The 25,135-nt window shown below is 38.4% G+C and overlaps 1 protein-coding gene across 1 annotated transcript in view; it reads right to left on the reverse strand.

The window, feature by feature from the left end:
- SCN9A (sodium voltage-gated channel alpha subunit 9) overlaps positions 1-25,135 on the reverse strand; it is a 177,277-nt gene that overhangs the window by 24,507 nt on the left and 127,635 nt on the right. Inside the window, exons 18-20 of the mRNA XM_088829850.1 lie at positions 21,659-21,779; positions 6,864-7,018; positions 4,421-4,594 (exon numbers count right to left, since the gene is read on the reverse strand). Of these exons, the coding sequence (XP_088685976.1) occupies positions 4,421-4,594; positions 6,864-7,018; positions 21,659-21,779 (450 nt within the window). The remainder of the gene's footprint in view (positions 1-4,420; positions 4,595-6,863; positions 7,019-21,658; positions 21,780-25,135) is intronic.

The following is a 25,135-nucleotide window of genomic DNA, read 5'->3' on the forward strand; positions in this document are numbered from 1 at the left end:
ACCTTATTCAAAAGTATTCTGAAGACTTAGGATTTTGAAATGAGGCAAATTTTCTACAAGATTTTTCTGCCCTACAGTTTCTCAGAATCAGCAGCAAATATTTTCCCAGCAATAATTTGTGGGACAAAATCTCAATTGTACTGAAGACAGCTCACTAGTAGGTGATCTCACTGGCTTCATAATCAGTACAGACATACAGGAACTTCATTGTGTTAGACGACCCTCCATAATGACCACAACCAGTGTCCAACAGAAATCTATGTTCTTATCTTAAGGCATCTCAGAAGAAAGAACATGGAGAGAAAATCAATACACATTTTGGTAAGCAACAATGAACTCCTTTGACCTGAAATCTGGAACTGTAAATGCATCCAGTCTTTGAATAAGATCCATTTAAAATATCCATTGCTTCACACTGTGTGCAACAAGAGGCAATGACTAAGAACAATATCTGCAATGCAGTTCATTGGGATCAAGTAATGACGCTTGCTCCTTGGAAGGAAAGTTATGACCAACCTTGATAGTATATTAAAAAGCAGAGACATTACTTTGCCAACCAAGGTCCGTCTAGTCAAGGCAATGGTTTTTCCCGTGGTCATGTATGGATGTGAGAGTTGGACTGTGAAGAAGGCTGATCGCCGAAGAATCGATGCTTTTGAACTGTGGTGTTGGAGAAGACTCTTGAGAGTCCCTTATACTGCAAGGAGATCCAACCAGTCCATTCTAAAGGAGATCAATCCTGGATGTTCATTGGAGGGACTGATGCTAAAGCTGAAACTGCAATACTTTGGCCACCTCATGCGACGAGTTGAGTCACTGGAAAAGACTCTGATGCTGGGAAAGGTTGGGGGCGGGAGGAGAAGGGGACGACGGAGAATGAGATGGCTGGATGGCATCACCGACTCTGTGGACATGAGTTTGAGTGTAATCCGGGAGTTGGTGATGGACAGGGAGGCCTGGCGTGCTGTGATTCATGGGGTCGCAGAGAGTCGGACACGACTGAGCGACTGAACTGAACTGAACTGAACTGAACTGAATGACTGAAAGATTCAATTTTCCAGGGAAGATTAGGAGCTACTCAAGAGTCAACTTCCTTATGTTTAACTATTAAAGGAGTAGTTCACTTCTGCTGCTGTGAGAAACACAGTGAACTGATTTTTGAATCAGGATGTGGGGTGAAGTGTTTTGCTTTCACATAGTTATTATACTTCTAAATGTCTCACTAAATGTAGTATAACTGTTTCTTTTTAGGTCCTCATGCTATATATCCTGCATTCCTAACTAATCCTCATATCACTTTTAAATTCACCTAATCTTTAAGGTCCATTAGTTTCCACTTAAGTGTATTTAAAAAATAGGTGTACTTTCAAGTTAGAATAATAAACGTTCTTTTTTTTAATAAGCAAAAAGACAGTTTTAAAATGTCTATTATAATCTGAATAACCCCTAAGGAAATGGTTAACCTGATCTCCAAACCACTGTTAAGTGAGTGCTATTATATTGAATATATGCACATAATTGAGAAAATTAAGTGCAGTTTGTAATTGAGAAGAACATCTACATATATGCAAATATTTATCTTTCTACTTATGTATACATGTATATAAGCATGATATATGCCCCTCCTGATGAATAATGGTCAGTCAAGGAAGTTTCAAATAATCAGGAAACTTGCAGATATCAAACAAGTCCATCCTCTGAATATCAAATCATGATTGGTTCTAAAAGCTGAATATGCACCAGAAGCATCTGGAGGGTTTGTTACCACAGTTTTGCTAGGTCCCAACACCATTGTTTCTGATTTAGTAGGACTTAAGTGGGGCTTGAAGCTCAACATTCAGAAAACAAAGATCATGGCATCTGGTCCCATCACTTCATGGGAAATAGATGGAAAAACAGTGGAAACAGTGTCAGACTTTATTTTTTTGGGCTCCAAAATCACTGCAGATGCTGATTGCAGCCATGAAATTAAAAGACGCTTGCTCCTTGGAAGGAAAGTTATGACCAACCTTGATAGTATATTAAAAAGCAGAGACATTACTTTGCCAACCAAGGTCCGTCTAGTCAAGGCAATGGTTTTTCCCGTGGTCATGTATGGATGTGAGAGTTGGACTGTGAAGAAGGCTGATCGCCGAAGAATCGATGCTTTTGAACTGTGGTGTTGGAGAAGACTCTTGAGAGTCCCTTATACTGCAAGGAGATCCAATCAGTCCATTCTAAGGGAGATCAATCCTGGATGTTCATTGGAGGGACTGATGCTAAAGCTGAAACTGCAATACTTTGGCCACCTCATGCGACGAGTTGACTCACTGGAAAAGACTCTGATGCTGGGAAAGGTTGAGGGCGGGAGGAGAAGGGGACGACGGAGAATGAGATGGCTGGATGGCATCACCGACTCTGTGGACATGAGTTTGAGTGTAATCCGGGAGTTGGTGATGGACAGGGAGGCCTGGCGTGCTGTGATTCATGGGGTCGCAGAGAGTCGGACACGACTGAGCGACTGAACTGAACTGAAGTGGGTCTTTAACTTATATGCAGAGTACATCATGAGGAATGCTGGGCAGGAAGAAGCACAAGGTGGAATCAAGATTGCCGGGAGAAATATCAATAACCTCAGATATGCAGATGACACCACCCTTATGGCAGAAAGTGAAGAGGAACTCAAAAGCCTCTTGATGAAAGTGAAAGAGGAGAGCGAAAAGGTTGGCTTGAAGCTCAGCATTCAGAAAACGAAGATCATGGCTTCTGGTCCCATCACTTCATGAGAAATAGATGGGGAAACAGTGGAAACAGTGTCAGACTTTATTTTGGGGGGCTCCAAAATCACTGCAGATGCTGATTGCAGCCAGGAAATTAAAAGACGCTTACTCCTTGGAAGGAAAGTTATGACCAACCTAGATAGCATATTAAAAAGCAGAGACATTACTTTGCCAACCAAGGTCCGTCTAGTCAAGGCAATGGTTTTTCCCGTGGTCATGTATGGATGTGAGAGTTGGACTGTGAAGAAAGCTGATCACTGAAGCATTGATGCTTTTGAACTGTGGTGCTGGAGAAGACTCTTAGAGTCCCTTGGACTGCAAGGAGATCCACCCAGTCTATTCTAAAGGAGATTGATCCTGGGTGTTCACTGGAAGGACTGATGCTAAAGCTGAAACTCCAATACTTTGGCCACCTCATGTGACGAGTTGACTCACTGGAAAAGAGTCTGATGCTAGGAAGGATTGGGGGTGGGAAGAGACGGGGATGACAGAGAATGAGATGGCTGGATGGCATCACCGACTCTATGGACATGAGTTTGAGTGAACTCCGGGAGTTGGTGATGGACAGGGAGGCCTGGTGTGCTGTGATTCATGGGGTCGCAAAGTGTTGGACACGACTGAGCGACTGAACTGAACTGAACTGAAGTGGGTCTTGAGAATTTGCATCTTTGACAAGTTCCCACCCAAACATGCCAAAGATGTTGGTTCGGGGATTACACTTTGAGAGCAACTGTGCTAGATAGATAAATTTCTGTTTTTGAGATATTATAAAAAATCCAACTCCTCCCCTCTATACACATGCTTAGATGTGTATGAATATTGTCAATATTGAGTGGAGTTTTGCTCTGTTGCATTATTAAAACATTTTATACACATATACATATATATTATATGTATATATAATTTATTTAGCTTTTTGAAAATATTAAAAAATTCAAATTGAAGCAATATAATCTTCCTGTATTTTGCATATTACATACTCCAAAATATTGAGAATCACACTTCAGATTTTCAAAATGCAAACAAATTCCATTATTAAATAGCCATATCCCTTAATTAACTAAAAATAAATTCAACTCAGCTTGTAAACTTTTTTTCTTAAACTGAGAGATGAAAAGAGCAAAGTTTGGGATAATATTTTAGGAAACTTGTGAAGATCTTAAATATTTTGTAATAATTTTTAGAAGACTCAATGATAATTACAGGTTAAGAGAAAAGATCTACATTTTTTCTGTTACTTTTTTTTTTAATAGGTCAGACCATTTATTTTATTTTATTTTTTAAAATTTATAGCACAATGCCAAAAACATTAACAGCTTGTTACTTCTTATTTTGGCTAGCCTTTCTTTAAAACTATTATATTGCAAAAGTATTCATCTTACCATTCATTTTTCTAGGCCATAACTATGTAACATATATATTAAAAAGGTGAATCAAAAAAATCAAATATGAAATTATTAGTATAAGTATCAAAAATCAAATTTCTCATAGAGGAAGTCTGAGAGAACACAGGAGATTGTAAGGTATAGCTGTGCCTTGGAAAAAACTGTTCCCTGCATATCACCTATCTAAATATGATTAATACACAACATTAGTGAGATTTTTCAGACCTCTTATTATTAAGAATAAACCCTCTTTAAAATTTACTCAAAAGTACCTACATCGACAATTAAGAAATCCAGCCAACACCAGGCATTGGTGAAATAGGTTTTGTAACCATATGCTACCCATTTTAGAAGCATTTCCAGAATGAAGATATAAGTGAATATCTTGTCAGCATATTCCAGGATAATCTTAATGGTCTTTTTCTTTTCAATATATATATCTTCAAAAGCCTGTGAAAATAGCATTCAAATTTAAAATCGGTACAACTTAAAGCTTATGATTCAAGACCAAAACAGGAAATGAAATTCTGATAAAGAGATCACTGACATATTATACTATTATGGGCCTGCTGACTTTCTTCTGGTTTATAGTTACAGTGGAACACATGGGCTTCCCAGGTGGCGCTAGTGGTAAAGGGAAACAAAGAAAGTCTGTTGCTAAGCTATGTCCTACTCTGCAATCCCATGGTCTGTAGCCCTCTGTCCATGGGATTCTCCAGTCAAGAATACTGGAGCGGGTTGCCATTTTCACCTCCAGGAGATCTTCCAATCTAGGGAATCAAACCTGGGTTCCTGCATCTCCCATATAGAAGGCGGATTTTTTTTTTACCACTGAGTCACCAATCTGCCTGCCAATGCCGGCAGACGTAAGAGACTCCAGTTTGAGCCCTGGGTTGGGAAGATCCTGCATCCCGCAGGATTGACAGAGCTATCCCATTTTCATCCACTCCAGTATTTTTGGCTGGACAGAGGAGCCTGGCCACAGTCCACAGGGTTGTAAAGAGTCAGACACAACTGAAGCGACTTAACACACAAGCACACACGCAGGTGTACCACTTAGTTCTCATCAGTACAGGTGGCTGATCACCAGAGGTCAAGAGAAATAGGGTGCAAAAGAATAAAATTACTTATAGTCCTATAAAAGAATCATGATCTCTGACTCTTTCAGTGATTTCCACTATCTGACACCCCTACACTTTCCTGCAAACTAGTAAGTCCTAATAACTTAAGATATGATTCCAGGGTCAGCCCCTCCTACAAATCTCTCTCACCCTGCACTCTTCTTCAAGCCAGCAGTAGGATTTAGAGCCTCTCCTTCAGCTCTTCTGTGCTTATGAATTCTCAGTACCTAGGTCTATGTCAAGAATAGAGAAGGAAAGGTTTGTGAAATGAATCAGTGCTGTAGCTTAACAGGGCTATAGATCACAGAAGAGGGTTTCTTTCTTTGAATTTTTCACCAACCCTTTACCATTCATTAAAAGCTTTAGCTCTACTAATATCTGTTATATTCATTCCATCAATGTGCCACCTTTTGATACTTCCCAAGAACTTTCAGTGAGTGGAAGATGATGATACTGTGGTTACAGCCACAAAGTCCTTGAGAAATAGTTTGAATGGACTTAAAGAACTGAGTTAACTGAAGCCATTGAAAATTACTGCTGACCTAAACAGGTCTAAAGGATTAGAATTTTCTCTTTCAAGTTTAAACAATATTCACCTTGTTGGAGAAAATTAAAGCAAAAGGACCTTTATCTTCAGTGGTTAACAGTGGTCTACTTGTCCACAGTTATGGACTTGTGCTATTCTTATTCTTCTTATTCTAAGTTTTTCTATCAGTACTTTAAAAATAATCCTTAGCACTTTTTACAAAAGGTTATTGTCAATATTGAGGAAAACACAGAAGTTGGGATACAGGGAAAGGACAGACCTACTAAGATGCTGAGAGAAGGTTCTAGCAGTTGGCAGAGTTTCTGAATGACAATGGAACTGAAATGCAAGAATTAAAGTCAAGCCCTCAGGACTTTCTTGCTTCCCTTCTCTAAGTCAAGAAAAAGCTCAGGGAGCCTCTAACTCTCCCAGATCCTTTCCAAACCTCATAGAAAGTGCTTAGTACATGTATAAGAATGAGAGACCTATCCCATTCTCATCCTAAAACTACAGAATTTTCTCTTATGCAAGATGCTTCATAAGTTGACACTATCTTTTTCACCTTCCTCCCTGGATTTGCTCTTCCTCCCACAACACTTTCTACAGTTTGACAACTTTCAATTTCCTAAATGTCTCATGCTATTTCATGCTTCATTCCCCTCAGGCCACCTTCCTGGCTGGAAAATTCCTATTCATCTTTCTAGATTTTGCAAAACATCATCTACCTTTCTGAATTCCCAAGCAGATGACTCTTCTTGCTCCAGAGCTTAAACGTCCATGTACTTCACTTACAAACATATCCCAGTTCTGTATCACTCATGCCTCTTACTTCCCTAAAGCTCTCTGATCTCCTTGAGAAAAGTCCGTGGGTCTTAAACATCATTGCATTCCACGAGTAAGAATAATGCCTGGCATGTAGCAAATATTTACTTAGGTAACTAACATTTTGTCCCTTACTGATCAGAGGGATTAATTTTTAAGTTAAAAAAAAAAGCCACAATATTTTTAACTTCCAACACATTTATTAAAAATAATGACCATCCATTTAAGCATTAGGTGTCAGATCACTTACCAGAGCACCACTGCTGAGCAAGATCATGAGAACAATGAAGCTTTCAAACCAACTGTGCTCAACTATCCTGAAGCAGGTTTTCCTGATGTTCCACCAGATTTTTCCTTTCCCTGATTCTATGTTAACTTGACAGCATGGGAACCTCTGTACACAACCTGGCAAGAAAGACACACATGTAAAATCTGGATATTCAGAATAAATAAAATACTTAAGAAATATTATTTAATGCAAAGTGCTCCCTATGATAATTCCTCAACCAAATAATTTCAAGCACGTCTGAAGTTCAAATAATTTTAACTTGGATGTTGCTTTTTCTTATCTCCTAAATCTCCATGGCATTTTCTTAATATTTGTTAGTAATTTCTAACTTGGATATATTTGTGTTTTCGTATTTCCCTAGTTCCTCATCAACCTCTTCTACAGTATTTAACCACATACTGTTATTTATTATTGCAGCTCTAATACAATCCTAATCCTGATATACAATGAGCAGTAAATAATGATTGGTGAATCAATATAAATCTCCAGATAATATTGCATTTCATGACTTTCTTGATGTGAATTTAGTCTACAATCTAGTGCTGCTTCAACTCCTCTATAATAAAGCACTTTTGAGAAGCAGCATTCTAATTAATATTTTAAAAATTAGTGGAAGGACCTATAATTCAGTTCAAAAGAAAGAGATCTTGATTATAAGATGCAGATAAAACTTTCAAATAATGTAAGTTAAAAACCAATTTGACTTTGGAATCACAGATGTAAAACATGTTTCTATAAAAAAAAGACTGAGGAAGTTTTTATTTAAAGTTGTTTAGGTTTATTCATTCACATCCTTATCAAACATTTATTGAGCAAGATTTTACTCAGCTGAGTACATAGTTTCTTCTTTTTATGGAATCTATTTTTGGCTTTTAGTTAGGCAGCTAGATATAGAAATAAATGGCTACAATAGGATAAAGCAACTAAAAGGACAGATATGCGGGGGTTATTTTAGGTAGCATGGAAGACATTCACCTAACCTGGCTTAATTTGTTGAAAAAGTAAGGTTAGAGGAGGTTTTCTGGAAGAGGTGTATTAAATAAAAGTGTTAGTCAAGAAGAGTTTGGGTGGAATTACAGCCAAGAGGCAGCAAAATGTGCACAGGGATTATTTCAGAACTGTGATATATTTCAGAACTGTGATGAAAGCAAAGTGTACGCAAGAGGCACAGATGAGATATGAGGCAGAGAAACTGGTCAGATTATAGAAAGTATTTTCCCTCACCTTAAGTAGTTTGGTCTACATCCTATATTCTAATGAAGGGTAAGTGAAGGGTTGTAGGTAGAGAATTATATAGGAACATCATAATTTAAATAGATATCTCCAACAACTGTGGATGATAAGTTGGAAGAGAAGAAAAAAGAGGTATGGGGAGGTACAAAGAAAAACCCAGAGCTAGAAAACCATTTAGGGTGCTGGTTCGGTATCCCCAACAAGAAAGATAGATGAGGGTAGCTTGATTCCCTGGTGGCTCAGAGGTTAAAGCGTCTGCCTGCAATGCGGGAGACCTGGGTTCGATACCTGGGTCGGGAAGATCCCTGGAGAAGGAAATGGCAACCCACCCCAGTTTCTTGCATGGGAAATCCCATGGACGCAGGGGCCTGGTGGACTATAGTTCACGGGGTCGCAAAGAGTTGGACACGACTGAGCGACTTCACTCACTCACTCACTCAGAGCAGTAACAGAGTCAAGACATATTTGGTATAATCAGTGGATTGGCTGACTGACTGGATATGGGATGTAAGAACAAGGGAGAAGCCCAGACAACTGTGAGGATGTCAGCAATGAATAAAGACCACAGGAGCAGGAGCTGCTTGGGTGGTAATGAGTTTGAGATGCCTGTGAAATCTCTAAACACAGAGGTCCTGTACATATTGGAAGGTGTGAATTTGTGAAGTTTAAAGGAAAAGTCTGGGCTGGAAAAGAATGTGAAGGAATCATTAGCACGTATGTGTCAGCTGAGATCAGGACAGTTGTTAAGGCCACACAAAAAAAGTATATAGGGTAAGACAGAAAAGGGGCAAGTCTGGAACATTCTGGAACAGCTATATTCAGTTGAGTTCAGTTCAGTCGCTCAGTCGTATCCGACTCATTGTGACCCCATGAATCACAGCACGCCAGGCCTCCCTGCCCATCACCAAACCCAGGAGTTCACTCAAACTCATGTCCATCAAGTCGGTGATGCCATCCAGCCATCTCATTCTCTGTCGTCCCCTTCTCCTCCCGCCCCCAATCCTTCCCAGCATCAGGGTCTTTTCCAGTGAGTCAACTCGTTGCATGAGGTGGTCAAAGTATTGGAGTTTCAGCTTTAGCATCAGTCCCTCCAATGAACACCCAGGACTGATCTCCTTTAGAATGGACTGGTTGGATCTCCTTGCAGTCCAAGGGACTCTCAAGAGTCTTCTCCAGGACCACAGTTCAAAGCATCAATTCGTCGGCGATCAGCTTTCTTCACAGTCCAACTCTCACATCCATACATGACCATTGGAAAAACCACTGGACCTTGGTTGGCAAAGTAATGTCTCTGCTTTTTAATATACTATCTAGGTTGGTCATAACTTTCCTTCCAAGGAGTAAGCATCTTTTAATTTCATGGCTGCAAAATCACCATCTGCAGTGATTTTGGAGCCCAAAAAAATAAAGTCTGACACTGTTTCCACTGTTTTCCTATCTATTTGCCATGAAGTGATGGGACCAGATGCCATGATCTTTGTTTTCTGAATGTTGAGCTTCAAGCCAACCTTTTCACTCTCCTCTTTCACTTTCATCAGGAGGCTTTTGAGTTCCTCTTCGCTTTCTGCCATAAGGGTGGTGTCATCTGCATATCTGAGGTTATTGATATTTCTCCCAGCAATCTTGATTCCAGCTTGTGCTTCTTCCCACCCAGCGTTCCTCATGATGTACTCTGCATAGAAGTTAAATAAGCAGGGTGACAATATACAACTTTGACGTACTCCTTTTCCTATTTGGAACCAGTCTGTTGTTCCATGTCCAGTTCTGACTGTTGCTTCCTGACCTGCATACAGGTTTCTCAAGAGGCAGGTCAGGTGGTCTGGGATTCCCATCTCTTTCAGAATGTTCCACAGTTTATTGTGATCGACACAGTCAAAGGCTTTGGCATAGTCAATGAAGCAGAAATAGATGTTTTTCTGGAACTCTCTTGCTCTCTCCATGATCCAGAGGATGTTGGCAATTTGATCTCTGGTGCCTCTGCCTTTTCTAAAACCTGTTTGAACATCTGGGAGTTCACGGTTCACATATTGCTGAAGCCTGGCTTGGAGAATTTTGAGCATGACTTTACTAGCGTGTGAGATGAGTGCAATTGTGCAGTAGTTTGAGCATTCTTTGGCATTCCCTTTCTTTGGGATTGGGATGAAGACTGACCTTTTCCAGTCCTGTGGCCACTGCTGAGTTTTCCAAATCTGCTGGCATATTGAGTGCAGCACTTTCACAGCATCATCTTTCAAGATTTGAAATAGCTCAACTGGAATTCCACCACCTCCACTAGCTTTGTTTGTAGTGATGATTCCTTCACATTCAAAGATGTCTGGCTCTATGTGAGTGATCATGTTATCGTGATTATCTTGGTCATGAAGATTTTTTGTACAGTTCTATGTATTCTTGCCACCTCTTCTTAATATCTTCTGCTTCTGTTAGGTCCATACCATTTCTGTCCTTTATTGAGCCCATCTTTGCATGAAATGTTCCCTTGGAATCTAATTTTCTTGAAGAGATCTCTTGTTTTTCCTATTCTGTTGTTTTCCTCTATTTCTTTGCATTGATAGCTGAGGAAGGCTTTCTTATCTCTCCTTGCTATTCTTTGAAACTCTGCATTCAGATGCTTATATATTTCCTTTTCTCCTTTGCTTTTCGCTTCTCTTCTTTTCACAGCTATTTGTAAGAGAATTCAAAGGTATGCTGGAACTAACTCACACTGGTCTTGACAACTTATTGTTAAATTGTCTGGAAAATTTTGCTAGCCTGTTGTTAAATGCAGCTGTTAGCAAAAATTAAAGTGTATAAACTAAAAGTATAACTTTAGAAAAGGCTGCTGCTGCTGCTGCTAAGTCACTTCAGTCGTGTCCGACTCTGTGTGACCCCATAGACAGAAGCCCACCAGGCTACCCCGTCTAAAAACATACTACTCTAATAATGCTACAATTTACTGAGAAGGAAATGGCAACCCACTCCAGTGTTCTTGCCTGGAGAATCCCAGGGACGGGGGAGCCTGGTGGGCTGCCGTCTATGGGGTCGCACAGAGTCGGACACGACTGAAGCGATTTAGCAGCAGCAGCATGCTCTTGAGTATCTGTTTGCATTCTAACCTGGTTGGTAGAAATATGTTACACGGTTGGGCTACTGTGTGTCTCTTTTCTCCTCCACATGCAGCAAAATGACACCAGTAGTTTTAAATGAGTCATGGTGGGAATGTTTACAAAAGTTTTCAAATGCTATAAATCAAGGCTTGCTGATTTTCTACAGAGACTAAGAAAGTGATGGATAAAATGTTAATAAAACAGTACAAGTATGCATGTTTTCAGCCATTACACTGTGAATAACATGAAAAATTTGAGGAAATATTCCTTCATTGCTCAAATCCTATTATCTGATTCAGCAAAAATTTGTTCACATCACTGATGAATGAGAGGAAGTTCTGACAGGAAGTCTGTTTCATGTTACTGATTAACATAAATGAAAATACCAAGCAACCTTCAGGTTAAAACTATTCTTGTTTATCAATTGCAATCATTGTTATAAATTAAAAAAACAATTGGCAAAATTCACACTATGTGAGAACTAATTAGCTATATGGAATAGTCAATGAAGGATGCTGACTATATTATTATTTGTAAATTGTGTACCACGTATCTTTTACATCAACAAAATATGGTAAATGGATGGTAGTAAGTATACCAATTTTTTTTCTTGGAGAACTGGTTATTAAACATTTAGCTGTACATCACTGGGATAGGTGGAAGAAGAGAAAACCCTGAAGGAAATGACAGAGTCGGGGGTGAGAGAAATGTACAAGAGGCTGAAGTAAAAGAAAAGTCGGAGAGGAAAACATTTCATGAAGGCCTGTGAACAGAACTATGACCAAGAGAGGCTTAGAGAAATAACAATTGAAACTTTTTAAAATTAAAATTGATTAAAGAATAAACAATCAAAGTTACTTTAAAGAAAAGAAAGAATTTAAAAAGAGGTACTATAGTTAATTCTTCTCTTAAAAATCTTAGATGTAAAACCTCATTTGGAGAGAAAGTAGAATTGGGAGTGCAAAAATGAGCAGTACTTTCAGATGCTTGTTTCAGAAGTTTCAGTTCAGTTCAGTTCAGTCGCTCAGTCGTGTCTGACTCTTTGTGACCCCATGAATCACAGCACGCCAGGCCTCCCTGTCCATCACCAACTCCTGGAGTTCACTCAAACTCATGTCCATTGAGTCAGTGATGCCATCCAGCCATCTCATCCTCTGTCGTCCCCTTCTCTTCCCGCCCCCAATCCCTCCCAGCATCAGAGTCTTTTCCAGTGAGTCAACTCTTCGCATGAGGTGGCCAAAGTATTGGAGCTTCAGCTTTAGCATCAGTCCTTCCAATGAACACCCAGGATTGATCTCCTTTAGAATGGACTGTTTGGATCTCCTTGCAGTCCATGGGACTCTCAAGAGTCTTCTCCAGCACTTTAAAAATAATTTCCTTGTCTATCAAGCAATATATTTCATTAAAATATTGAGCCTGTCAAGTAATAACTTCATATAATCATAAACTGTATGTCCTGAAACAACATCGCTAGAATTTTAATGAAATAAATTTTTTGGACAATATACTGTCATGGTTTCTTTTGTGATTCTGTAGTGAAATTAGTTCATTGATTCTTAATAGGAGGTACAGTTCAGTTCAGTCGCTCAGTCGTGTCTGACTCTTTGCGACCCCATGAATCGCAGCACACCAGGCCTCCCTGTCCATCACCAACTCCTGGAGTTCACTCCAACTCATGTCCATTGAGTCAGTGATGCCATCCAGCCATCTCATTCTCTGTTGTCACCTTCTCCTCCCGCCCCCAATCCCTCCTAGCATCAGACTCTTTTCCAGTGAGTCAACTCGTCACATGAGGTGGCCAAAGTAGTGGAGTTTCAGCTTTAGCATCAGTCCTTCCAATGAACACCCAGGATTGATCTCCTTTAGAATGGACTGGTTGGATCTCCTTACAGTCCAAGGGACTCTCAAGAGTCTTCAACACCACAGTTCAAAAGCATCAATTCTTCAGTGATCAGCTTTCTTCACAGTGCAATTCTCATATCCATAATAGGAGTTACCTCTTAGTAAATAATTTTCAGCTTTATAGAAATGTAGCAAGCTCTGTTTTCGCCCAAGTCTCTGACATTTTTCCTGGCATGTATATTTTGTGTTCTTGTCCTTTCTCTCTGGGAAATTCTAAGTTCCGGCATCTCCTGCATTGACACGCGGATTCTTTACCACGTAGCCAACAAGGAAGCTCCAAAAAGATTTTACCATTTGGGATTTATTTTTGTCAGTATTTATTTAGATTGAAGAGAAATATTATTCTTATGATTCAGGCAGGAAAATGCACTATATATTCTAATTAGAAAAGTAGATAAAACTTTTATCTGAGATGAAGGTGAATAAATATTGTCCTCAGGATTTATCATACCTCACAGAGTTTATCTCTTATTTTGAGACAGGAGTGCAAGACCACTGCCTGTTTGGCCATCATAGAAAGGTCTATCCCAAGAGGTTTCCAACCTAGCTGGTTAGCAACAGTATCACACTTTCTTTTTTAAAAGACTATTAATTAAATGTAAACATAACAGAGAAACTCTCAAACATTTTAATGGGTCCCCATGGGTAAATTCTATTCCTGTTGGGTGGTTTCATTTATTTATTCTTATGAGCCATTACATAAAATCTCCACTGGGTTTCATCATGTTAAACTAATGCTTTCAAATAAAAAAGAAACCACAGACTCCTTCTAAGACAGTTTATCCATTAATAAAAATGTAACAGCATGATCAGTATAATTAATATAAAAACTGATTAGAAAATGTCTTTTTTAAAGCATATAAAAAATTCTAAATCCTTTAATAGCAAGGAGAGATAAGAAAGCCTTCCTCAGCGATCAATGCAAAGAAATAGAGGAAAACAACAGAATAGGAAAAACAAGAGATCTCTTCAAGAAAATTAGAGATTCCAAGGGAAATTTTCATGCACAGATGGGCTCGATAAAGGACAGAAATGGTATGGACCTAACAGAAGCAGAAGATATTAAGAAGAGGTGGCAAGAATACACAGAACTCTATAAAAAGATCTTCATGACCAAGATAATCACGATAACATGATCACTCACCTAGAGTCAGACATCTTGGAATGTGAAGTCAAATGGGCCTTAAAAATCATCACTACGAACAAAGCTAGTGGAGGTGATAGAATTCCATTTGAGCTATTTCAAATCTTGAAAGATGATGCTGTGAAAGTGCTGCACTCAATATGCCAGCAAATTTGGAAAACTCAGCAGTGGCCACAGAACTGGAAAAGGTCAGTCTTCATTCCAATCCCAAAGAAAGGGAATGCCAAAGAATGCTCAAACTACTGCACAGTTGCACTCATCTCACACGCTAGTAAAGTCATGCTCAAAATTCTCCAAGCCAGGCTTCAGCAATATGTGAACCATGAACTTCCAGATGTTCAAACAGGTTTTAGAAAAGGCAGAGGCACCAGAGATCAAATTGCCAACATCCGCTGGATCATGAAGAAAGCAAGAGAGTTCCAGAAAAACATCTATTTCTGCTTCATTGACTATGCCAAAGCCTTTGACTGTGTCGATCACAATAAACTGTGGAACATTCTAAAAGAGATGGGAATACCAGACCACTTGACCTGCCTCTTGAGAAACCTGCATGCAGGTCAGGAAGCAATAGTCAGAACTGGACATGGAACAACAGATTGGTTCCAAATAGGAAAAGGAGTATGTCAAGGTTGTATATTGTCACCCTGCTTATTTAACTTCTATGCAGAGTACATCATAAGGAACGCTGGGTTGGAAGAAGCACGAACTGGAATCAAGATTGCTGGGAGAAATATCAATAACCTTAGATATGCAGATGACACCACCCTTATGGTAGAAAGTGAAGAGGAACTCAAAAGCCTCCTGATGAAAGTGAAAGAGGAGAGTGAAAAGGTTGGCTTGAAGCTCAACATTCAGAAAAAGAAGATCATGACATCTGGTCCCATCACTTCATGGGAAATAGATGGGGTAACAGTGGAAACAGTGTCAGACTTTATTTTTTTGGGCTCCAAAATCACTGCGGATGCTGATTGCAGCCATGAAATTAAAAGATGCTTACTCCTTGGAAGGAAAGTTATGACCAATCTAGATAGTATATTAAAAAGCAGTGACATTACTTTGCCAACAAAGGTCTGTCTAGTCAAGGCTATGGTTTTTCCCGTGGTCATGTATGGATGTGAGAGTTGGACTGTGAAGAAAGCTGATGGCAGAACAATTGATGCTTTTGAACTGTGGTGCTGGAGAAGACTCTTGAGAGTCCCTTGGACTGCAAGGAAATCCAACCAGTCCATTCTAAAGGAGATCCATCCTGGGTGTTCATTGGAAGGACTGATGCTAAAGCTGAAACTCCAATACTTTGGCCACCTCATGCGACGAGCTGACTCACGGGACAAGAGTCTGATGCTGGGAAGGATTGGGGGCGGGAGGAGAAGGGGACGACAGAGAATGAGATGGCTGGATGGCATCACCGACTCGATGGACATGAGTTTGAGTGAACTCCTGGGTTTGGTGATGGGCAGGGAGGCCTGGCGTGCTGTGATTCATGGGGTCGCAAAGAGTCGGACACGACTGAGCGACTGAACTGAACTGAACTGAAATCCTTTAAAACAAATATTTTGTCCATATTTTCCTTCAAAAAAAAAAAGACAAAATAGTTATTGTGTTATCAAAGTTAGGATTAGTTATTAGCTGTTTTATAGGAAGTTGAACTCAGAACACTTGAGGGCGGAGCTGAGTTAGTACCTCCTACCAAATTAATAGAAAACACTTCCCTTTAAGGAAGAGCATATCCTTCTCACATCCTAATCCTGATTTTTTGATTTATTGTTTAATCCAACAGGAGTACAATACAAAACCAAGCAGAACCAAAGAGTCATGTCATGCTCATAATTATACAGATTGTAAAGACATTTAGAATTAAGGATAGTGAAGAATGGTACTAGACCTGGAGAAGGAACCTTAAGTCTTGAATTATAACACTAATGACACAGAACTAAGGAAAGACTCAGAAGAGGGAGGAGAAAAATGTGAAGAGGAATAAGGTGCAAACCGATAAAGTGGCAGTTATGAAGCGGAAAGGCTCAGTGGATGCGAGACCATGAACAACAAAATCATGTTAGTGTTCGTCTTCTCCAAAACACAACTATTCTGACTTAACTCACACATTTGCTTTGATTTTTCTGCTGCCTTCCGGTAACAGAAACCTCTGAAGGCCAAATACTCCTCTAAATTGGCATTGGTTCTAGCTCAACACTTGTCAGCCAACTTGGTCAGGGTCATTTCTACTATAAGTAAACAAACTGTGGATTTCCCATTAAGACCAAGCCCGCTCATTTTTAACTCTTCATGTGGAGATTTCTCTGAGGCCCAAGCTTGGAGTCATCTTTGACTCTTCTAAAGAGAAGAAAGCTTTAACACCCAACATGTAATCCATCAGCAAATCCTTTCAGCTTTAACTTCAAAATATACTCAGACGCTCATACTCCCACAGTAGTTTTAATTTCCCAAAACTTCTCACCTGGATTACTACAGGAACATACAGAGGTTTTCCAGCTTCTGCCCTTGCTACCCACCCATCTGCTTATAAGATGGCATGTTGAGAAACTTCTAAATAAGATTCTTATGTTTTTCAGTACTCTTATGATCTTGCCTCTGTTGCATCTCTAAACTCATCTTTTACCAATTTTCCCACCTCTCAATCTGTTCAACTCATACTGGCCCCTTGATTTCGTTTTCAAATATGCATATCCCCACTTCAGGGCATATGCCTTCCTTACTCTGCTTGAAACAGTCTTCCTTCATTTTTCTGCTTCAATTTCCTTTAGATCTCTGATCAAGTGTTATCTTTTTAGAAAGTCCTTCTCTGATCACTCTATTTATATGGTAGTGAAGAAGCCGAAGTTAATTGGTTCTATGAAGACCTACAAGACCTTTTAGAACTAACACCCAAAAAAGATGTCCTTTTCATTATAGGGGACTGGAATGCAAAAGTAGGAAGTCAAGAAACACCTGGAGTAACAGGCAAATTTGGCCTTGGAGCACGGAATGAAGCAGGGCAAAGGCTAATAGAGTTTTGTCAAGAGAATGCACTGGTCATAGCAAACACCCTCTTCCAACAACACAAGAGAAGACTCTACACATGGACATCACCAGATGGTCAACACCGAAATCAGACTGATTATATTCTTTGCAACCAAAGATGGAGAAGCTGTATACAGTTAGTGAAAACAAGACCAGGAGCTGACTGTGGCTCAGATCATGAACTTCTTATTGCCAAATTCAGACTGAAATTGAAGAAAGTAGGGAAAACCACTAGACCATTCAGATATGACCTCAATCAAATCCCTTATGATTATACAGTGGAAGTGAGAAATAGATTTAAGGGACTAGATCTGATTGATAGAGAGCCTGATGAACTCTGGATGGAGGTTCGTGACATTGTACAGGAGACAGGGACCAAGACCATCCCCATGGAAAAGAAATGCAAAAGAGCGAAATGGCTGTCTGAGGAGGCCTTACAAATAGCTGTGAAAAGAAAAGAGGTGAAAAGCAAAGGAGAAAAGGAAAGATATAAGCATCTGAATGCAGAGTTCCAAAGAATAGCAAGGAAAGATAAGAAAGACTTCCTCAGTGATCAATGCAAAGACATAGAGGAAAACAACAGAATAGGAAAAACAAGAGATCTCTTCAAGAAAATTAGAGATTCCAAGGGAACATTTCATGCAAAGATGGGCTCGATAAAGGACAGAAATGGTATGGACCTAACAGAAGCAGAAGATATTAAGAAGAGGTGGCAGGAATACACAGAAGAACTGTACAAAAAAGATCTTCACGACCAAGATAGTCACGATAACGTGATCACTGACCTAGAGCCAGACATCTTGGAATGTGAAGTCAAGTGGGCCTTAGAAAGCATCACTACAAACAAAGCTAGTGGAGGTGATGGAATTCCAGTTGAGCTATTTCAAGTCTTGAAAGATGATGCTGTGAAAGGGCTGCACTCAATATGCCAGCAGATTTGGAAAACTCAGCAGTGGCCACAGGACTGGAAGAGGTCAGTCTTCATTCCAATCCCAAAGAAAGGCAATGTCAAAGAATGCTCAAACTACCGCACAATTGCACTCATCTCACACGCTAGTAAAGTCATGCTCAAAATTCTCCAAGCCAGGCTTCAGCAGTATGTAAACCGTGAACTCCCAGATGTTCAAGCTGGTTTTAGAAAAGGCAGAGGCACCAGAGATCAAATTGCCAACATCCGCTGGATCATGGAGAAAGCAAGAGAGTTCCAGAAAAACATCTATTTCTGCTTTATTGACTATGCCAAAGCCTTTGACTGTGTCGATCACAATAAACTGTGGAACATTCTGAAAGAGATGGGAATCCCAGACCACCTGACCTGCCTCTTGAGAAACCTATATGCAGGTCAGGAAGCAACAGTCAGAACTGGACATGGAACAACAGACTGGTTCCAAATAGGAAAAGGAGTACATCAAGGTTGTATATTGTCACCTGCTTATTTAACTTCTGTGCAGCGTACATCATGAGGAATGCTGGGCTGGAAGAAGCACAAGCTGGAATCAAGATTGCTGGGAGAAATATCAATAACCTCAGATATGCAGATGACACTACCCTTATGGCAGAAAGTGAAGAGGAACTCAAAAGCCTCTTGATGAAAGTGAAAGAGGAGAGTGAAAAGGTTGGCTTGAAGCTCAACATTCAGAAAACAAAGATCATGGCATCTGGTCCCATCACTTCATGGGAAATAGATGGGGTAACAGTGGAAACAGTGTCAGACTTTATTTTTTTGGGCTCCAAAATCACTGCAGATGCAGATTGCAGCCATGAAATTAAAAGACGCTTGCTCCTTGGAAGGAAAGTTATGACCAACCTTGATAGTATATTAAAAGGCAGAGACATTACTTTGCCAACCAAGGTCCGTCTAGTCAAGGCAATGGTTTTTCCCGTGGTCATGTATGGATGTGAGAGTTGGACTCTGAAGAAAGCTGATCGCTGAAGAATCGATGCTATTGCACTGTGGTCCTGGAGAAGACTCTTGAGAGTCCCTTATACTGCAAGGAGATCCAACCAGTCCATTCTAAAGGAGATCGATCCTGGGTGTTCATTGGAGAGACTGATGCTAAAGCTGAAACTGCAATACTTTGGCCACCTCATGTGACGAGTTGACTCACTGGAAAAGACTCTGATGCTGGGAAAGGTTGAGGGCGGGAGGAGAAGGGGACGACAGAGAATGAGATGGCTGGATGGCATCACCGACTCTATGGACATGAGTTTGGGTGAACTCCGGGAGTTGGTGATGGACAGGGAGGCCTGGCGTGCTGTGATTCATGGGGTCGCATAGAGTCGGACACGACTGAGCGACTGAACTGAACTGAACTGAGGCTTCTACCGCTCGACCTTGGTATTCCCATTTTCATTTTACTTCTCCAGAGCACATATCACTTATCTGACCTACTATATACTTACATATTTCATTTGGGTATGAAATGTTTTTTTTTTCCAACTACTCTGTCTAGTACTCAGACCTGGCAGAAAGAAACTACTTAATGGTTATTTGGTGATTGGATAAAATAAGTAGATAAGCGGCTAAAGGTTGCCATTGCTCATTGGTTGCCCTGTTTAATTCATCAGGCTGAACCTCTTACCCCAGCAGGTCCAATGAGTATAAAGTCTCTAGTGGAACACAGCTGCTCAAAATGTTATACCTAAGAGATGTGTGTTTGCTCATAGATTTTCTTTGGTGTTCTGGTGATTAAAAAATATATTTATCTATTTATTTAAATTCTTATTGAGGAGAACGTACATACATATAGTATATATATTTTAACTATATAGATTAATATTCTCATGTAACAGCCATGTCAGTCATGATATAACATTTTCAAGCACCCAGAAATCATCGTCATGCCCTTTTCCAATCTTTACCTCCTAAAGGTAAGTATTAGTCTGACTTCTACCTTTGTAGATTGATTTTGCCTATTCTTCTTTTGGGCTTCCCAGGTGGTGCTAGCGGTAAATAACTTGCCTGCCAATGCAGGCAACACGAGAGACATGGGTTTGATCCCTGGGTCGGAAAGATCCCCTGGAGAAGGGCATGGCAACCCACTTCAGTATTCTTGCCTGGAGAATCCCATGGACAGAGGAGCCTAGTGGGTTATGGTTCATAGGGTTGCAAACAGTCAGACATGATTAAAGCGACTTTGCATACAAATATTCTTCTCTTATTCTGTCCATTTTTTCCAGCTTTATTGAGATAATTGACAATTAAAAATTTAAGTTATACAACTTGTAAATATGTTATGTTTACACTGTGAAATAATCACCACAATCAAGCTAATTAAATTGCCATCTCTTCATATAGTTACCAATTTCTTCTTTTTTAGGGGGATGGGTCATTAAAAACATATAAGATCTACCCTTTCAGCGAATTTTAGTATACCACAAAGTATTGCTAACTATAATCATATTGTTGCCTGTTATATTTTCAGAATGCATTCATCTTACACAACTGAAACTCTGGTTTGCAGCAAATTTTCAGTGTTGAAGGCTACAATTCATTGAAAATGTGTTTATATAATATCCCTTATATACTAGACTCAAATTAGAGTTATGAATTTAAAAAGTTATGAATATCTCAAAGTTATTATATAAATAGTCTCATTGGTATTTTATAGGATTAAAATCGCCTTTGTAAAGTTTGATCTCAGTAAGACAGCACCTACAGTCTGAAATAGTTTAGCATTAATACTTTCCGCAGAGGGTTTAAGTTGTTCTAAAGTCCTTTTCTGATATAAAGCTATAATTTGTTTGATAAACCCAACTTCTTTCTGGTTATCTTAGAATTTTAAGTCAGGGTCATTCATAAAATGCATAGAAGAAATCTTGGTGCATCTGTACAAATTTAAGTTTACATGGTTCTAGTCAATTTAAGGAAATGGCAACCCACTCCAGTGTTCTTGCCTGGAGAATCCCAGGGACAGGGGAGCCTGCTGTGCTGCCGTCTATGGGGTCACACAGATTCGGACACGACTGAAGTGACTTAGCAGCAGCAACAGCAGCAGTCAATTTAACTTTATTGTGATGCTGAAATACATGATGATACCCTTAAATGCCTGTAATAGGGATACTTCTAAAGGAAACTCCATGTGTTTTGCTTATAGAACTAATTTGAGCAAACACAAATTTCTATTAATTGGGTATCACACTTATTTGTTTCTCTCAAAAAAATGGCAGTGCTTTATAGCATAACACACTGCCCTTGTAAATTACTATTAGTAGCATAAGTGTGGAAACAGAAGCCTAGTCACAGAGCCATGACTAAATCAGCATGCAATGGAGTCTTCTGACAGTTTATTCATCAATCCCAAGCATTAGGTTTTAAGACCAAGGCCAAAACATTAACAAATGGATGTTAAGTGAGGTCTCAATTTTTCTCTTACCATCTGTAAAGCAGGCCTCTGGCTCATCTGAATTTACAGGCTCAGCCTCTGCCTCTTCTCCTTCTCCAGGCACAGGGTTATCAACTGTGCTGCACTCTGAAGAACTTGATCGGTTCAGCCTCTAAAAAGAAATCACCACCCCACCAGAGAGTTCATTTAGGGTTCAATTCAAATCTTGTGTTAAAAACCGTATTCGATCATCAGTCATGCAAAGTGTTATGAAAAAAGGATTAACGATACGATGGCCATAAAAACATATAAACATACACCGAGGTCAGGTCATCTTACAAGGCATCTATGCTTGATCTTTCTATCTACACATCCTGTGCAAAACACATTTCATTATTTTTAGTATGTCAACAATTATTATTAGGACAGAATTAGACTGAAGGTACAATTTTTACGTAAACATTTGCAAAGTATTGACCACACCGTTACTTTGTTTTATGTTTAATATAAGTTTATATACACCAGTAATTACTATTTTAGAACAACTAAGACCCTAACAGCAATAATATACAAATGCCAAATTGCCAACACCTGATAACGGAAAGGTCTGATCTGACAATTGGCAGAAAAAGCTTGATACTTAAAATTTTTAAAAATAATAAAATTAGTGTAAAATGAAATCCAAACATATTTTTTCTATCATTGCTTGGATTTAAGAATATGTATCAGGATGATATAGATAGAAGGCCTTTCATCAAAACAAAAAAAAGTCAAATACTGTATCGGTATCAGAATGTCAAAGTCTATAGCAATTATTCATCATCACCTATCTTAGTGATGGAATTTCAGGATACAGTAGAAGAGATCATAACTATTATTTATAATGTCAAGAGATAGTGGCTACTAAAGCGCGCACCACATGCAAACTCTGAAACAAAGATTCCATGAAACTGAACACAGCAGACCAACGCATGAGAGGAATGAACTCATTGTCATTATGATCATGAAACTGATCATAACACAAACAAGCTTTTTCCCACCCAGAACTCTGTGATCAAACAGGATGTTTACACACACACAGATACACAGAAAGTTTTCAAAAAAATACATACAGCAACTGTAGCAAAACTCTGTCAAACTTTCCTAAAATTATTTTATAATGGAGCAGCACATCAATGGAAGAGTTCAATTTTCATTCTTATTTGCTAAATGACATGTGATTATTGGAAACTAGTAGTTACTACAGCATGTAGTCTCTTACTAAGATTACAGCTTTACTTGTTTTTTTTTAAGAGTAATTCCAAAAAAAATGCGAGTTTTAAAAAGGAGAAAATTCTTATTTCATTTAGATTTATTCTTCAGTCTCCTGAATTGCATTAAGATCACAGGCCCAGCCTAGACTATTAACTTTTAGTGAACGACTTGGAAGCTAAAAGTGTGCTTTATGGGTACCACATTATATTCTCAGTGCTATTATTACCACATAGTATTCAACATCAGTAAAAAAGGCATTGATAAAGTAATGAGCATAAGCAATGAAGTAAGGAAAGCTATTTGTATAACTGAAGTAAAGAACTACGAATACTCTATTAAAATTAATACTTCTAATCTATAATAGCATAGAAATATTTTCCCAACAAGGTCAAAGACTTTCAAAATATTATGAATTAACAATATCAATATAAAATTTCATTTAAGAAGTAGGTTATTTAAACTGATTGTATTCATCTAAAATTACTTTAAAATAAAGAAAATACAAATTAATTATAAGACTGGATATCCCGTAAGACTTAAGGTTTTAAAATATATATTACTCCAGGAAACAATGGGGAAATTTGTAATTACTAATATGTCCTATTGTGCCAACTACCACAAAAACCAATTTTTAAGTACCATATCCAAAGACTACAATTATTTGATACCCTCAATTCTTGACCTTTCAACTGCAAGTGAACCATCACTGGGGAAATGAAAGACAAGACACTTTAATTCTGTGGAGCTGAAATTAAATACTGCCATCCTGAAAAACAGTTACTGGCTTGGATTTTGAGGCAAAGCAGTGGGTGAAACAGTTGATAGAATAAAAAACTCCTTACTGTCCTTAGCCAAAACATTGACAACTTGGATATAATTAAAATGATTTTCTCTCACCTGGTAACAACTTCGAAATAAAATGATTAAAATTTGCAGAGCTGCGACATAGGTTAAATGAATGAAAGCATCTCACTCTTCAAAAGAGCATTAACAAAGCAGATTAATGCCAAGTTAATTTATAAGTAAAAATTAAGATGATTTTATGAAGCTTATCTTGTCATTGAAATGCTCCCCCCCAAAAGTTTCATGGTTATTTTTTTTGTCAATGAAATTCAGAGTTTGACTCAGATTTTATATCATAAATGACAGTTATTCAAAATTATTCCTCACTGGAACATAAATTATCAAAATATTCAATATGTACTATAATTTGTATCACAAGTCAAATTCTTGTGCTTTCAAATTCAATGTTTAGACTGTTTTTAGGAACTCAGTGCTTTCCTGGGAATGTACTAAGTATTCACACAGTAGTAATTTCAGTACTGTATATAATTTCAAATATTTATGCACATGTCCTTGCAATGTAGATAGTTTTAATCTATTCAGCTTTTAAATTTAATACTTACTAAATCATAAGTTTCTTTAACAGGGTCAAAAAAGGATACCTTTAAATAGAAAGGCTTACATCTGTAACAAAGTTTTTCTCTTGAAGATAAATTTCTCAAATCTCACAGTAGGTGTTCTGATTTTAACTACTGACTGTTTTTTTATTCTTATTTAGTATACAGAGAAGATCAAGTCAATTATTTGTGTTATTTTAAATAATTATATGGTTATTTTCATTTCTATAAACTCAGTCATTTGCTGTTTAGCTTTCTTTCTTGTGATTTTGGAAATGGAAGAATAACTATACTACACTAACAGCAGTAAAATAAATACTTCAGACTGAAAAATTTCTCCTTGGTTTTATAAATAGGTCATTTTATAATTTCATGTTGATTTTATTTTTAGTAAAATATGAAATAAATTTTTTGCCTATTATCTGCTTGTCAGCAGGGAATATTTCATCTTTGGTGTTCTACACAGAAGTGGAAATAAGTGTAAAAATAGGATAATTTTTAGTAGAATCACTAGTATAGTATAGGATAGAATAGGAAATACGCTACAGTTAGCATTCCTGCCTTTTCATTAAATAATGGGGTATTGACTGTAGGTACTTTCTAACTTTTTCCTTCTTTACTTTAAATAAAGTCTACATACTTGCCTCAAAAATTTCAAATGTACAGTAGTATATGATGAGAAATACAAGTCTCTTTCACTCTCCCTGATTCTGTCTCCTTTACGTAATTATTATACTATACATGTGTTTTTGACATATTTTTCTATATTCAATGTGTATCCATCCATAAAATACTAAAGTAGTTTTGTAACATTCTAATCTTGATTACAAACTTCTGCAGTTATTTCACTATTGAAAATATGATCAAATTAAAG

Source organism: Moschus berezovskii, chromosome 2 (assembly GCF_049115385.1).
Source record: "Moschus berezovskii isolate FMDL1 chromosome 2, NW_MosBer_1.0, whole genome shotgun sequence".
Taxonomy (NCBI): domain Eukaryota; kingdom Metazoa; phylum Chordata; class Mammalia; order Artiodactyla; family Moschidae; genus Moschus; species Moschus berezovskii.